The sequence below is a fragment of the Phaenicophaeus curvirostris genome, chromosome 5, assembly GCF_032191515.1.
Source record: "Phaenicophaeus curvirostris isolate KB17595 chromosome 5, BPBGC_Pcur_1.0, whole genome shotgun sequence".
Lineage (NCBI taxonomy): Eukaryota > Metazoa > Chordata > Aves > Cuculiformes > Cuculidae > Phaenicophaeus > Phaenicophaeus curvirostris.
Window position 1 is genome coordinate 14,039,705 of NC_091396.1, and position 12,150 is coordinate 14,051,854.

Genomic DNA, 12,150 nt, shown 5'->3' on the forward strand with positions numbered 1-12,150 from the left:
ATTTCAAAGGATACTTTGTTTAAAGAACTTGATTACATCTAAGGCCTTTATTAAAAATGAATAGCAAATACAACAGATGCATTTTGGCCAAGATAAAGTTTAGTCCTTGAGAAAGCTATCAACCACATCCAAGACAATTTTGTCACAGAAATACACAAGAAGGACAATCTAGAAAGCACTGATGTGTCTCAAAATTTCCTGAAGTACTACCCTGTGGAAGTTGCCAGGTTAAGGAGCGTATTGCTAATCTCACTCCCCATGTAAAGAGAGCAAGGATTACAGTCTAGGCACAAATACATACAATAATAACTAGAGCTAATTATTATTACTTTGATGAATACAGTATGGAAGGCTTGAACAGAAACTTTGAAGAGGACTTCCTAGAATGTGACTAACCTTTCAGTGCTGATACAAAAGAAAAAGCAAAATCATTTTCTGAAGTGAAAAGATGGGCAACTGTGTCCAAACTTATTAAATAATGCAAAAGTTGTCCATATGGTAAGGAACTCATCAGAACACCAGGATTAGATTAGGAAGTGATAACCAGTTGCTTGTAGTTGATGTGTCTGAAGAAAAAGAGACAACAAAGGTCCTTGAAGGTGAAAACCACAGCAATTTTGAACAGCACTGATTGCTGCGCATATCAAAATTACAGGGTACCCTATAGCCAGGGCATTGACAAAAATAAAACAAAATTGGGCAGTGCAAACAGAAAGGAATGATTAAAACATAGAAATATCCAAGTGGATGTGGTAAGATTTAGACATGTTCTGGATGTGTGGGTCAAAGGAGAGAAGTGGGCCAAAGAAGGCTCCAAGTTAATAGCCTTGAGTGAATAGACTCATGGTTATACTCCATTCTTTCTAGTTATTCTGGTTTGGAACAGAGAACAGACAATGAAAACAATAACACAGTATTTGGAAATATTATAGCCCAATTTCCATTTAGAAACTTACCAAATAGCAACTGACGTTTGTTTGTAGTCCCAGGCCATGGTATCAATAGCGACAGTTACACAGTTGCAAGTATTCTATCATATGGTGCCTTAAGAATAAACCACAATCACTAAACTACCCAGTTTCTTCTGTTAGTGAAATTGGAAGATGACAAAAACATTACATTATCATGAAATTATTTCTTCATTCCAATTTTAATGAAACACTATATTTTCCTGTGTTTATTTAAGGAATAGTAAATGAAAAGATATTTCCTTACCCTAATTATTAATCTGTCACAAGGAGAAATTTAGTTAATGCTCCTGTAATTTATGATAGATGCTAAACTACTCAAATCAAGTTTTCTTTATCCTGAAATTGTTCGTAATTAGATTGTAAACTCCGCAGAACAGGGGCCTAGAATATGCTAGGAGGGGTATAGTCAGGCAACAGAGATGCTACTGGAGAACAACTCTGGTCCCATTACATTTTTAAGTTAATCACATGTACATTTCTTCAAGGTGTTTTTACGCAGACATACCACTGAAATAAAAGCTAATTGATTAGTTATAAATTATCTGAAACCAAATAAATAGTAAAGTGGTGAGGTATGTTGTTGACACTAAGTTACTGGAGGCAGTAAAAATAGAGCTGGCGGAGGAAATCTGCATACAGCCTCACAATCCTGAGTGCACAAGCAGGTGAAATTTTATGTAGAAAACCACAAAATTAACAAAGAAAAAAAAATCCTATTCTTATCTGCAGAACTGTCTAGTGGGCGTAGATGTTAACAGTCAGAAAACAGATCCTGGGATCTATATAGTTAATGCTATGAAAGCAATACTCAATGTTTGTTCAATGTTCAATAGAATAACATTCAACAATGCTCAGTTTGTCTGCTTTCTCTCTTCACTAACAAAGACAAAGGACAGAAATTGTAAGAAGGGAATGGATAATGACATGAAAACCATTATTTTGACTGTTTTTATATTTTGAATACTGAATGTTAAGTCCTGATCTCCTCATCTTCAGAAGTGTACAGTACTGCTCAGAAAATAGAAAAAAAAAGGAGAGAGACAGAGAGATTAATAGTAACGAGATAAAATCAAATAGAAGAAAACTCTTCAGCTGGGAAAATACAGCATTGAGGAAAGATACAAAATCATGAGCTGAAGACAGAAGTTGAGTAAAGAGCAACTGTTCATTGTGTCTATCAAAATGAGAAGAATATCATCAACTAAGAGAGATACGAAGGTTTCAAAAAACCAAAACTACATTTCATACAATGCATAGTCAAGCTGCACTGAGCAAGAAACTCTTCTTGTAGTATCCTGTGGGTGCCAAAATCCTACATGGATTTAAAAAAAACCCAACAAACTATTGGGCAAGTTTGTGGAATAAAAATCTACTGAGAACTGTTAAAAATAAGACAACACTTCTGATTCAGAAAGTGCTAAATCCGCAGATAGTTGCATTCAGGGTACTAAATGATCCTACAACGTCCTATCTCTGTACTCCTCCTTGGGCGTTTCCTAGTTCTACTGATCCAGACATATAGAAATGCAATATTTTAATGGAGACTACACTAACTGGTTATTTCTGGAATGCATTTATTTACATCTGAATGCAAGGGAATTGAAAAGTAAAGGATATTCATAATAACAAGATACATCTCAGCCTTGAAAACATTTAGATATACACTTGATTGTTGTCTAGTCGATATCAATAACATAGAAGTAAATGCAAGAATAATCCCCAAAGGAACTTCAAAAATTCTCTTCTGAAAACTTTTTAACAAGGATTGTGTACCATGATATTGGTACTAAGTATATGAAGCCAGGACAGAATTTCTTCTTTTTCTGGGAAAGAGTGTAGAAGTGTTTCTAGAGGAGGAAGGTGTACGATAGTGTTAAAGTTCCATCAATTTGATCTACCTTTCGAAAAACAAATCATTACTTATTTCCTTCTTTTTATGTACAGAAGTTACTTTGTTTGCCACTGCATATGTCAGTCGGTAATCATGCTGGATGGTTTGCGCATATTGTCAACTTTTAGGCCCGGCTCCTGCAGCAGCACCTCCTGCTGCACCACAGCTTCCCCAGAGCAACCGCTACTCGAGGGTTATTCAAATACAGCAAATCACATGCAATGGCACCAAGTCATTTCAAGAATTCCTTGTTTCAATAAGCAAGTAAGAAGTGCAATCATCCACTTACCTGATCCGATTTCTAAAGCAATTTAAGTAAAGCACTACAATATGATGTGGAAACATGGCTCAAAGGACATTTATTTTAAGTAATAAGGTACAGATGCAGAGTTATAATTTCAAAAGGGCTAAGCAGTTACTTTTCCAGAAACGAAGAGCAGGAATGAGCAAAGGCATACTCAAAATCTCATTAGCTGCCTATTTTCACTTACAGCCATCTAAATACTTCTAATAGCCTGATCCAAAATGATTATTTTGATCCACTCCAAAAGGATTAGTTGTGCAAATAATCAAACCTAGGCAAGCAACAAGGTCTAATCCGTAATTTAGTTAAAAAAGACTGGGAAAAAAAAAAGTGTAGGAATATTACTGTAATCCATGCTTACTTTTCCGGTGTTGAAGGAAAAAGGAGATGAAAAAAAGGAGGAAAAAAGGGGGAGGAAAAAAGGGAGAGGAAAAAGGGGGAGGAAAAAAGGGGGAGGAAAAAAGGGGGAGGAAAAAAGGGGGAGGAAAAAAGGGGGAGGAAAAAAGGGGGAGGAAAAAGGGGGAGGAAAAAGGGGGAGGAAAAAGGGGGAGGAAAAAGGGGGAGGAAAAAGGGGGAGAGAGGGAGGGGGAAGAGGAGAAAAGGAGGAAAGGGAAAACGGAAAACGGAAAAGGGAAAAGAAAAGGGAAAAGAAAAGCGAAAGGGAAAGGGGAAAAGAAAAAGAAGAAAAGGGAAAAGGAAAAAGGAAAAAAGGAAAAGAAAAGGAAAACGAAATGGAAAACGAAAACTAAAAGAAAAAAGAAAAGGGAAAAGAAAAAGAGAGGGACGGTCCTTAAAGGGAAAACACTTCACAGGGCTGTGCGCGCTTTAAAGCCCATACTAACAACTTTTCCCGCAGTATCTCAAAACAAAAAGACACGGAAAACCCTCGAAAAGTTAAAGCGGCTCAGCCTTTCTGCCCCCAAACCGCGGCACCCGACGTCCCCTCCCGCGGCCGCCGCGGCCCGACCGCCCCCCCTCCAACCCCGGGCGGGCGCGGGAAGGAGCCGGCGCCTCGCGCCTCCCCGCCGCCCCGGGGCCGGGCGGGCGCGTGCCGCGAGGGGAGGGGGGCAAAGGGCGGGCGGGGGCCGTTCCTCCCCCGCTCCCGGGGCCGTTCCTCCCCGCGGGGCTGTTCCTCGCCGCGCCCCCTTCCCCCCCCCAACCCCGCCTCACCCGGGGTTTCGCGAGCGGCCGCGGCCGCCGGTGAGCGCTGGGAGGCGACAGCGAGGCCCCCGCCGCCGGATCCGTTTCGGGGAGGTGGGGGGAGGCAGAGGCTGGGGGGTGAGTTAAGAGAGAAAAGCGAAGGAGCGAGGGAGACTTTCAGCTTTCCTCTCGCTCCGTGCCCACCATGCCGCCCGCGGAGGGGACGCGGCGGCTCGAACCCGCGCCCCCGTCCTGAGGGGATGCGGGCGGCGCGGCCGGGCCGGAGGTAGCGCGCCCCGCGCCCCCCGGCACCATGAGGGAAGAGCGAGGCGCCGCCGCCGCCGCCTGCCCCGGGCCCGGCAGAGCCCCCCCGGCGCCCCCGGAGAGCCTGCGGAACGGCTACGTGCGGAGCTGCGCGACCCCGCTGCGACGGGAGCCGCCGGGGCACCTCCTGCGGCTGCTGCCCGCCGCCCCGCGGGCTCTGCTCAGCCTGGGCGCCCTGGCCGCCGTCCTCCTCTCGCTGCTGGCCTTGCAGGGCCGGCAGGACGGCGGCGGCTGGCGGAGCCCCCGGCCGCTGCACGCCCTGCTGTGCCTGTCCCGCTGCCTCGGCCCCCTCTTCGGCATCTCCTGCGCCTTCTTCTTCCTCACCTGCTACCTGGGCGCCGGCGGCGCGACCCGCCGGTGGCTGCTGGCGCTCCCCGTCTGCTGCTACTGGGGGGACTTCGTGGCGCTGCAGTGGCTGCTGCCCGCGGAGGGGCGCGAAGAGGAGCCCCGGCCCCGCGCCGAGCCGCAGATGGTCCCGGGGCGGCTGCTGACGGTGCTGGGCTCGGTGGCGGCGCTGACCCTCCTGCGGGGCGACCTGAAGTTGCGCCGGAGCCTCCTCGTCTTGGTCTTCTCGAGCGTCGTGTGGCTGGTGTCTGTCACCGGCCTCCAGCCGCTCCCCGCCGCCCTCCGACCGCTGCTGGCCGGCTCGCTGGCGGTGGCGGGCTGCCTCCTGGCGCTCTGCGGCGCGGAGCGCGGCGTCTTCTCGCCTCGGGGCCGGGAGGAGCAGCACCAGCATCACCGCCACCCGCGGCTCCCCAGCGTGGAAGAAAAAGTGCCTGTGATCAGACCCAGGAGGAGATCGAGCTGCGTATCCCTGGGAGAAACTTCGGCCAGCTACTATGGCAGCTGCAAGATGTTTAGGAGACCCTCGTTGCCTTGCATCTCCAGAGAGCAGGTAAGTTTCTCGAAACCGGAGGGAGAAACTTTCCCAAGAATGAGCGCCGCTCGCTTTTCCTAAGTGCTGTGTGTGTCTGTGCTGGGTGTCTGCTAATTGTCAAACTCCTGTTAGAGGAATGGAGGAAATTGTTGGTCCCTTAGCGGGTTTCTCAACGCGGTTCTGGGGAAACGATGTAATCTTTTATGTCTGCCTAGATGCTAAATCATAATAATGTGTTTCCTGTAGCAGAGAAGGCTCGCTTGCTTTTCACGAGATCTTAAATATCAAAAAGCATTTCTTATTGATTAAAACAAAACCCTAGACCAAACATCTTAAGCTATCGGCTGCCTCGTCGTTTTGGTTGTTTCTTGTCCAAAGCCCACCACCTCCTCTGCTTCTGGCAGGCTACGAGAGAAAGAAACCGCAGCTTTCTAGCTGCTCTTCAGGTTCTTCCCGCTTTCTATCAACAAAGTGATTGCCAAGTGGTAAAGAAAAATCGAGTTTTGAGGGATATTATTTATCACATGTTGGCACGTTTCAGTGGTAGCAGTCCTTCTGCCTTGCAGGTTACTGCCCCTCGTGTCTCCATCCCTCTCACCCTCTCTTCCTTGCTACACAGGAATTACTATTAGGCTTAGGTTGATGGGATCTAAGAAACTTCTTTTGACTGAAGAGAGAGCTTTTCAGTAGAGTCTGGAGGGATGCCCGAAACCCTCAGTTTTCTTGAATGGAACTCTGTTGGTTTCTGCCTCCCGGAAAACTTTTCAATGAGGCTTGTTTTTTTGTAGCACAAACCCCTGCATGCGTGGGGAGTTTGTTTATATTTGAGAACTTGCACGTGAACTGCAGGAACATCGAGTTGTGTTGCCGGTGGAACTGGCCCGAGGCTGCTGCAAGTGGATTATCAGCTCGTAGTAGGAGAGAGAATAAAGGGAGTGTATTTAATAAACGTGGAGTGGATAGTTTCTGGGAAGTGATTGTTGCTGCAGAATCCCCCATCTAGTACTATTGTGGCTGAAATGAATGGCTACTAAATGAAATTTTCTAATTTTGCTTTATGCATTCCGTAATGCACTTCTTGTGATCAACTGTGAAATAGGTCTAAGGAAACAGGAGGTGCATCTGAAACTGTGGAATAGTTTTTGAGCTTTTCTTTTCCCTGCGTTTGCATGATGGAGTAATACAGTGGTAATTGGTTTTGCTAGAAGGTTAAATTGCTGTAACAGGTTTCAGAAAGAACTCATTTAATAAATTCAAATTATCTAATGCATACTATAAAAGAAACATTAAAATATTGTACTAACAGTTAAGATATGTAGGGAATATTGTGTAATTTACTTTCTCTGTTCCCTTCGGGATAGTAAATGGTTTTTTTTCTGTCATATTTGTCTGCAGTACAGAAAACTCATAAAATGTGATAACATCTTTCATTAACCTTTCTAGATGATAGCAGGCATTTGTTCTTATGCAAGTTACTGAATGCTTCCTTTGATACTCGGCTCACTTCCGAAAAGCATGCGCATATTTCAAGTTAAGGCATTTATTATTCTTTAAGTAACATCATAAATGTCAACCATAACAAAATAAGTAGAATTTATTGGCAGTACTTAAATCATAGGTGTTCATAATAAAATGTAACTATTTGGTTGACTTCCAGAATTTGATATCTTTATTATTGCAAGAAGTGAACAGGAACAACAAAGAGATCTGAAGTTCTTTGTTTTCCTAATAGTCTATCATGCTTTACAATAAGTATTTGTGTTTTATTAAGTACAATTTAAATGGGATTAATATACCTATGTTCTGTGCAGTATTTTATATGTGATTTTATAAGGAAAACACAGGTTAAATCTTGTGATCTCCTGTCTGACTTGGAGAGAGATCAGACATTGCAGAGCTGATCAAACATCAATTGTTTGGGTGGGGGGGTGTGTGTGGAGAAGTAAGCCTGTAATGTGTGACTTTATTTGGATAAACACTATGAGGTTTTTATATTGCTTCCTTGAAACAGAAGGAATGTGTACACTTAATGCTTTTTCAGAGAGCGTTTAAGATGTGAATGTTCTTGAAGGACTGATTGCATGTTCTGCAGATCTTTATTAAATATTACAATGACTCTTTTCCAATAGTAGTAGTTCTAGATAGTGAGTTTAATGAGCATTGTTAGGAAGATCAGTGGAGTACAAGGAATATGTTGTAGGTCCACTGTGACAGGCATGTTTTGATGAATGAGAGGTAAGTTGCTATTGTGATTTTACTGGATGTATTTTATGTGATTGTTATGAACCTCTACAAGCAGGGATGTGCAAGAACAAAAGAGCAGGTGTAGGTTTTAGTTACACTTTGAGGAAAACAGGGAATGCTAGTATTGACCTTAAGTATTCAGTTACTTGTTGATTTGAAGGTATGCCTGGCCCTCTGTCTAGTTAAATACATCAGACAACAATTATATTGAGTTGACTGATTTTTTTTTTTAATAAGCTCATGTCAACAATACTAAGAAGTCTGTGTGCATGGAGAGTGTGTGGTGGGGAACAGGTATGTGCAGTTAGTGTTGTCAAATCAGGTGGAGCTATCCCTGTTGCCTGGGACAGAAGTGGGAAGAGTCTCTGTGATAATGGATGACAACTGTAATGCTCAAAAGTTGATACATTGCCTTTATATGAGTATCCATGCTTATTTTAGCTACTAGAGTCTACAAATACATGTTGCATGTAGTTTTTCTGCAGGACGTATGCCTAGCAATGTAGTTTGTAGTGGGGACGAAGAATCTCAAATAGATTAAGTCTTTAATAGTTTTTGTGAGTGTACTTAAATGCCATTATCAAAATAGATAAACACACATAGAAGGAAGCAACATGACTAAAATTAAGGCTAAAATTTATGGAAATGCAACATCTATTCTGAACATTACTGTATTTAACACTTCTCCTGCTCACAGAAATTAGTATGATTTTAGCAGTTGTCAGACTTTTTGTATTTTTACTTCAATATTCATCTTGGACCTAGAGAGGAATGGCTTATTAGCAGTATGACTGCAGTATTGTTTGGCCTTACTGATTTTGTGTATATGATGTGTTAATTCCATGTGTTAATTGGATGCTAATCTGTTAGCTGTACCTACCACTAATGGTATCAAAGGGGTTATCTTCATTGGCCGTTGCATATCTTTTTTTCCCCCATGAAAGCTGAATTAGAAAAAGATACTTATCAGTGTTGTGCATCTTGTAAACATTCTATATCCTGAAAAATAACTGTAGTAAACCATTCTTTAACATGATGATGAAAATGTATATAAGAGCAAGTAATAATGTATAGGAGCTCATACATGGGAACTTCTCAGAATCCAGAAAGATGTGATTTCTAAAATTTGTATTTTTCTTTAAGTACAGAATAGGCCTTTCTAATTAAATATATGGGATGTGTCCCCCAAACAATCTGCAAACACCAATGATACCTTTCCTAGCTACCTAACTAGGTTCAAACACATCAAGAAGGCTGGGTTATTTCATGGATAGATTGCTTTTATGTTGCACCCTGTTAATTACAGGAAGAAATGTCTTGTGATTAGGTTGTTGGATTGACTGCCACCTCTCCTCAGTTTCTATTCCAAGCTATCTCGTACATTTGATGCATTACCTTAGGAAGGCCAGGACTCAATTTCAGGAGTCTAAAATATTTATGTAACTCGAAACTGATGCAGTTCCTTATTTGCTTAGACAATTTATGTCAGTGTCTGTTTCCTATTTGTAAAACAAATAACACTTTTTCTGTAAGTACTCCGGGTATAAACTTTCTAGTGCAGAAGCTGTCAGTTAGTATGTGTTTTACAGTATCTTAAAATTGTTAAATTCAGACTCTGTTTCCAACCTAGAAAAACGTCTTTGATTGTAACCAATGACAGAAGATGTTACTCTTCCTGCTATGTTTGACACCATAGCTCTTTGAAATTTTAAGTTTTCCAGTAATGGTTACAGTAACTATTACCAGAAGTGTATGTGCATGTCAAGATTTGTTTCTGTTCTTAACAGAATCCTTGTATCTCTTCAGTTTTTGTTGTTTGACTTACCTGGAAAATCAAGGTAGAAATGTAGATGTGTCGAGCTGTGAATGTAGTCGGTTTCAATGAGGTGCATTAGAGTGTGGGCAATATACAAACAGAAGGAGTAGGTGGTGAAAGGAAAAGGAATAGTCTTGGAAAATTGTTGTCCTACTCATGGTTGCAATTATATTGCTTCTGCCTGGTTCTCTCTGACCTTGTCAAAGTGTTTTGCACTAGGTGAAACATGAAATGCGAAGACTCTTGGTAAAAGCTGCATGTGTTTTTGTGCATTTGGTTTTTTGTTTGGTTGTGGGGTTTTTTGTGTTTGTTTTTGGTTTTTTGTTTATTTTTTTCCCCCTTTCCTTTTTTGTCATCCTGAAGTTATATTCTTGGAGTATCATACCAGAAAGAAAGGATGATTTGAGCTTGGTCTGCCCATACAGACCTGTAGAGAGGTCAGAGCTTAAGTCAGTATCTTCTGGCAAAGTGACCACCTAGACTATGAAGTGGTTCACAGAGAATGACATAGAATGCTACTAGAGAGACTGAGCACGGTTAAGAACTCTAAGACAAGTTTACCATAAACCAGTTTTTAGATATCCAAGGCTTGGTAGAAGTTCATGTTGTAGACAGAAAAAGTATTGTAAAAGCAAGGAAAGGTGTCTGTAAGTTGTCAGTACAGCAAAGGAGGTTGACTGTTTCTGCAGGTGTGGTTTCCTGAAAAGAAGATGTAAAGGGAGAAAGCAAGGACGTCAAGGACAACTGCTGTGGAAATGCCAGAGAGAAATCTGGAGGAAGATGAGGTTGGTGTATTACGGGAGTTACCAGAGTGCCAGTAGGAAAGAAGTGGAAGAAGCTGGGAGAGAAAGTTCCAAGAACTGCATGATTAAAACTTACAGGATAAATTGGATTACATACTAATTTTCAGCCTTGACTGGGAAGACATTTTCAACTTACGAAAGAAATTTGTAGAGTTGAGGAACAAAAGGTTTCTAGGAGAATCTATAGAACGGCAAAAGAGGACAGCCTCCACACTGCTGTTCCTGAGCAGTATGGTTTGTGAAGTCAGACATGAAAGGAGAGAGAATTACAAAGAGACTGGTATATCCTCCTGAGAAGAAGACTTACCTTTTGACACAGTCTGTGTGCATCTGTATGCCTGACAATACCACCCTCATAGCTGAACTTGACCAACAAAACTGACTGATTACTGTGGCCTTAGAAGTTTCAAACATATCAAATTTCAGCAAGTTTTATGAAAAATGCTGAGTGGGAAGTGAAGAGACCCTATGGAATATACCCTGTCACAGGGCAAATCTGCAGTGTGAACTTAACTCTTAAGAATCCACGTGAGAGTGTCTCTCATGTCATAAGTGAATACCAGAACTGGGGAAGGGATGGGGATTCTGTTAAAGCCTGGGCCTTATTTGATATTTGATAGGAAAAATATATATTTTTTTAAAAAACCTTTTTCTTCCTGTTTTTGTTTTCTGATACCTAACAATGAAAACTTTCTGAAGCCTTACAAATTCAAACAAATTACTAAACAAATCCACCTGTAACTGTTATGTCTGGTTTCACAAACTAGTTGCTGAAGATGGGAAAGTGTAAATTTTGTGTTTCTGTGTGAAGATAAGGATTACAAGCAGGGAAATTGGGAGATGTAGTCTGTTCTGTTATTGATACGAAGACTTGGGGAGGAATACAGATGAGAAACTGCTGCCTGCCAAATGAGAAAGGAGGGCAGACCACAGGAGGCTACAGTCATAGAATATTTTGTTGGAATCTCACCCATTTTTCCAGCATAAAATAATGTGGAGAGAGAGCTGAAAGAATAATTTGAGAGTAATGGGGAGTGAAAGGATATGTTGAATTTCAACATGACTTTTTCACTGGGTGAAAACAATGCTTAGCAAGATGGAATGACACAGCAGAATAAATTTTGATGGAAAAAAATAGCTGTAATGGAAGTTTAAGGTAAAATATGTGAGCAAATGTTAGCGAAGCATAAAAAGGATCAATAACTGTAAGGATCCAGTGGAAGTAAAAGAGTACTAGAGCTTTCCAAACAGACAGGAATAATGGATGCTAGTAAATCAGAGTTTACAAGGTTATGAGTAAGCTGATGGATGATGTTATTCAGGAAGCAGGAGTGTGACAGAAACAGATTGAAGAGATCTATCCTTAAGGAAGACGGGTTAAGTGACTGGCCTTATTGGTGAGGGTGACAAAGTGAAGTGTTCTAGGAACTCGAGGTAGCCTAACAATGAATGACTGCTGGCATAAAATTGTAGTTTCTGAGGCAGTTTTGAGTTTGATAAAACATGTTACAGCTTTGGGAAAAGACACAATTCATATAAATACAGGCAGCTGGTGACCAGGAGCAAGTTTTGATGTGTTGAGCCATCCCTGCTTTTTCATAGCTTTATATGTAGTATGTTCCTTTAAAACAAATGCAAACCTACTGTGAGAGGGATAGAATAGGGCATGGATATCCAAGTAATTTTTTTATATTCCTCTATTTGTTTGACAGTTTGATATTTTTGAAAACCGATGCCACTATGCGAAAGACTCATGACTATAAGTGCTAACCTCACTTTG

General features: G+C 41.8%; 1 protein-coding gene across 2 annotated transcripts in view; it reads left to right on the top strand.

Annotated features, from left to right (window-relative positions):
* Nucleotides 1-4,505: 4,505 nt before the first annotated feature.
* Nucleotides 4,506-12,150, top strand: part of PDE3B (phosphodiesterase 3B) — a 91,547-nt gene continuing 83,902 nt past the window's right edge. The window contains exon 1 of one of the 2 annotated variants that reach the window (XM_069857648.1): nucleotides 4,506-5,525. In XM_069857648.1, coding sequence (XP_069713749.1) covers nucleotides 4,620-5,525 — 906 coding nt within the window. In that variant the 5' untranslated portion in view covers nucleotides 4,506-4,619. The remainder of the gene's footprint in view (nucleotides 5,526-12,150) is intronic. The other variant, XM_069857647.1, reaches the window with a different exon arrangement.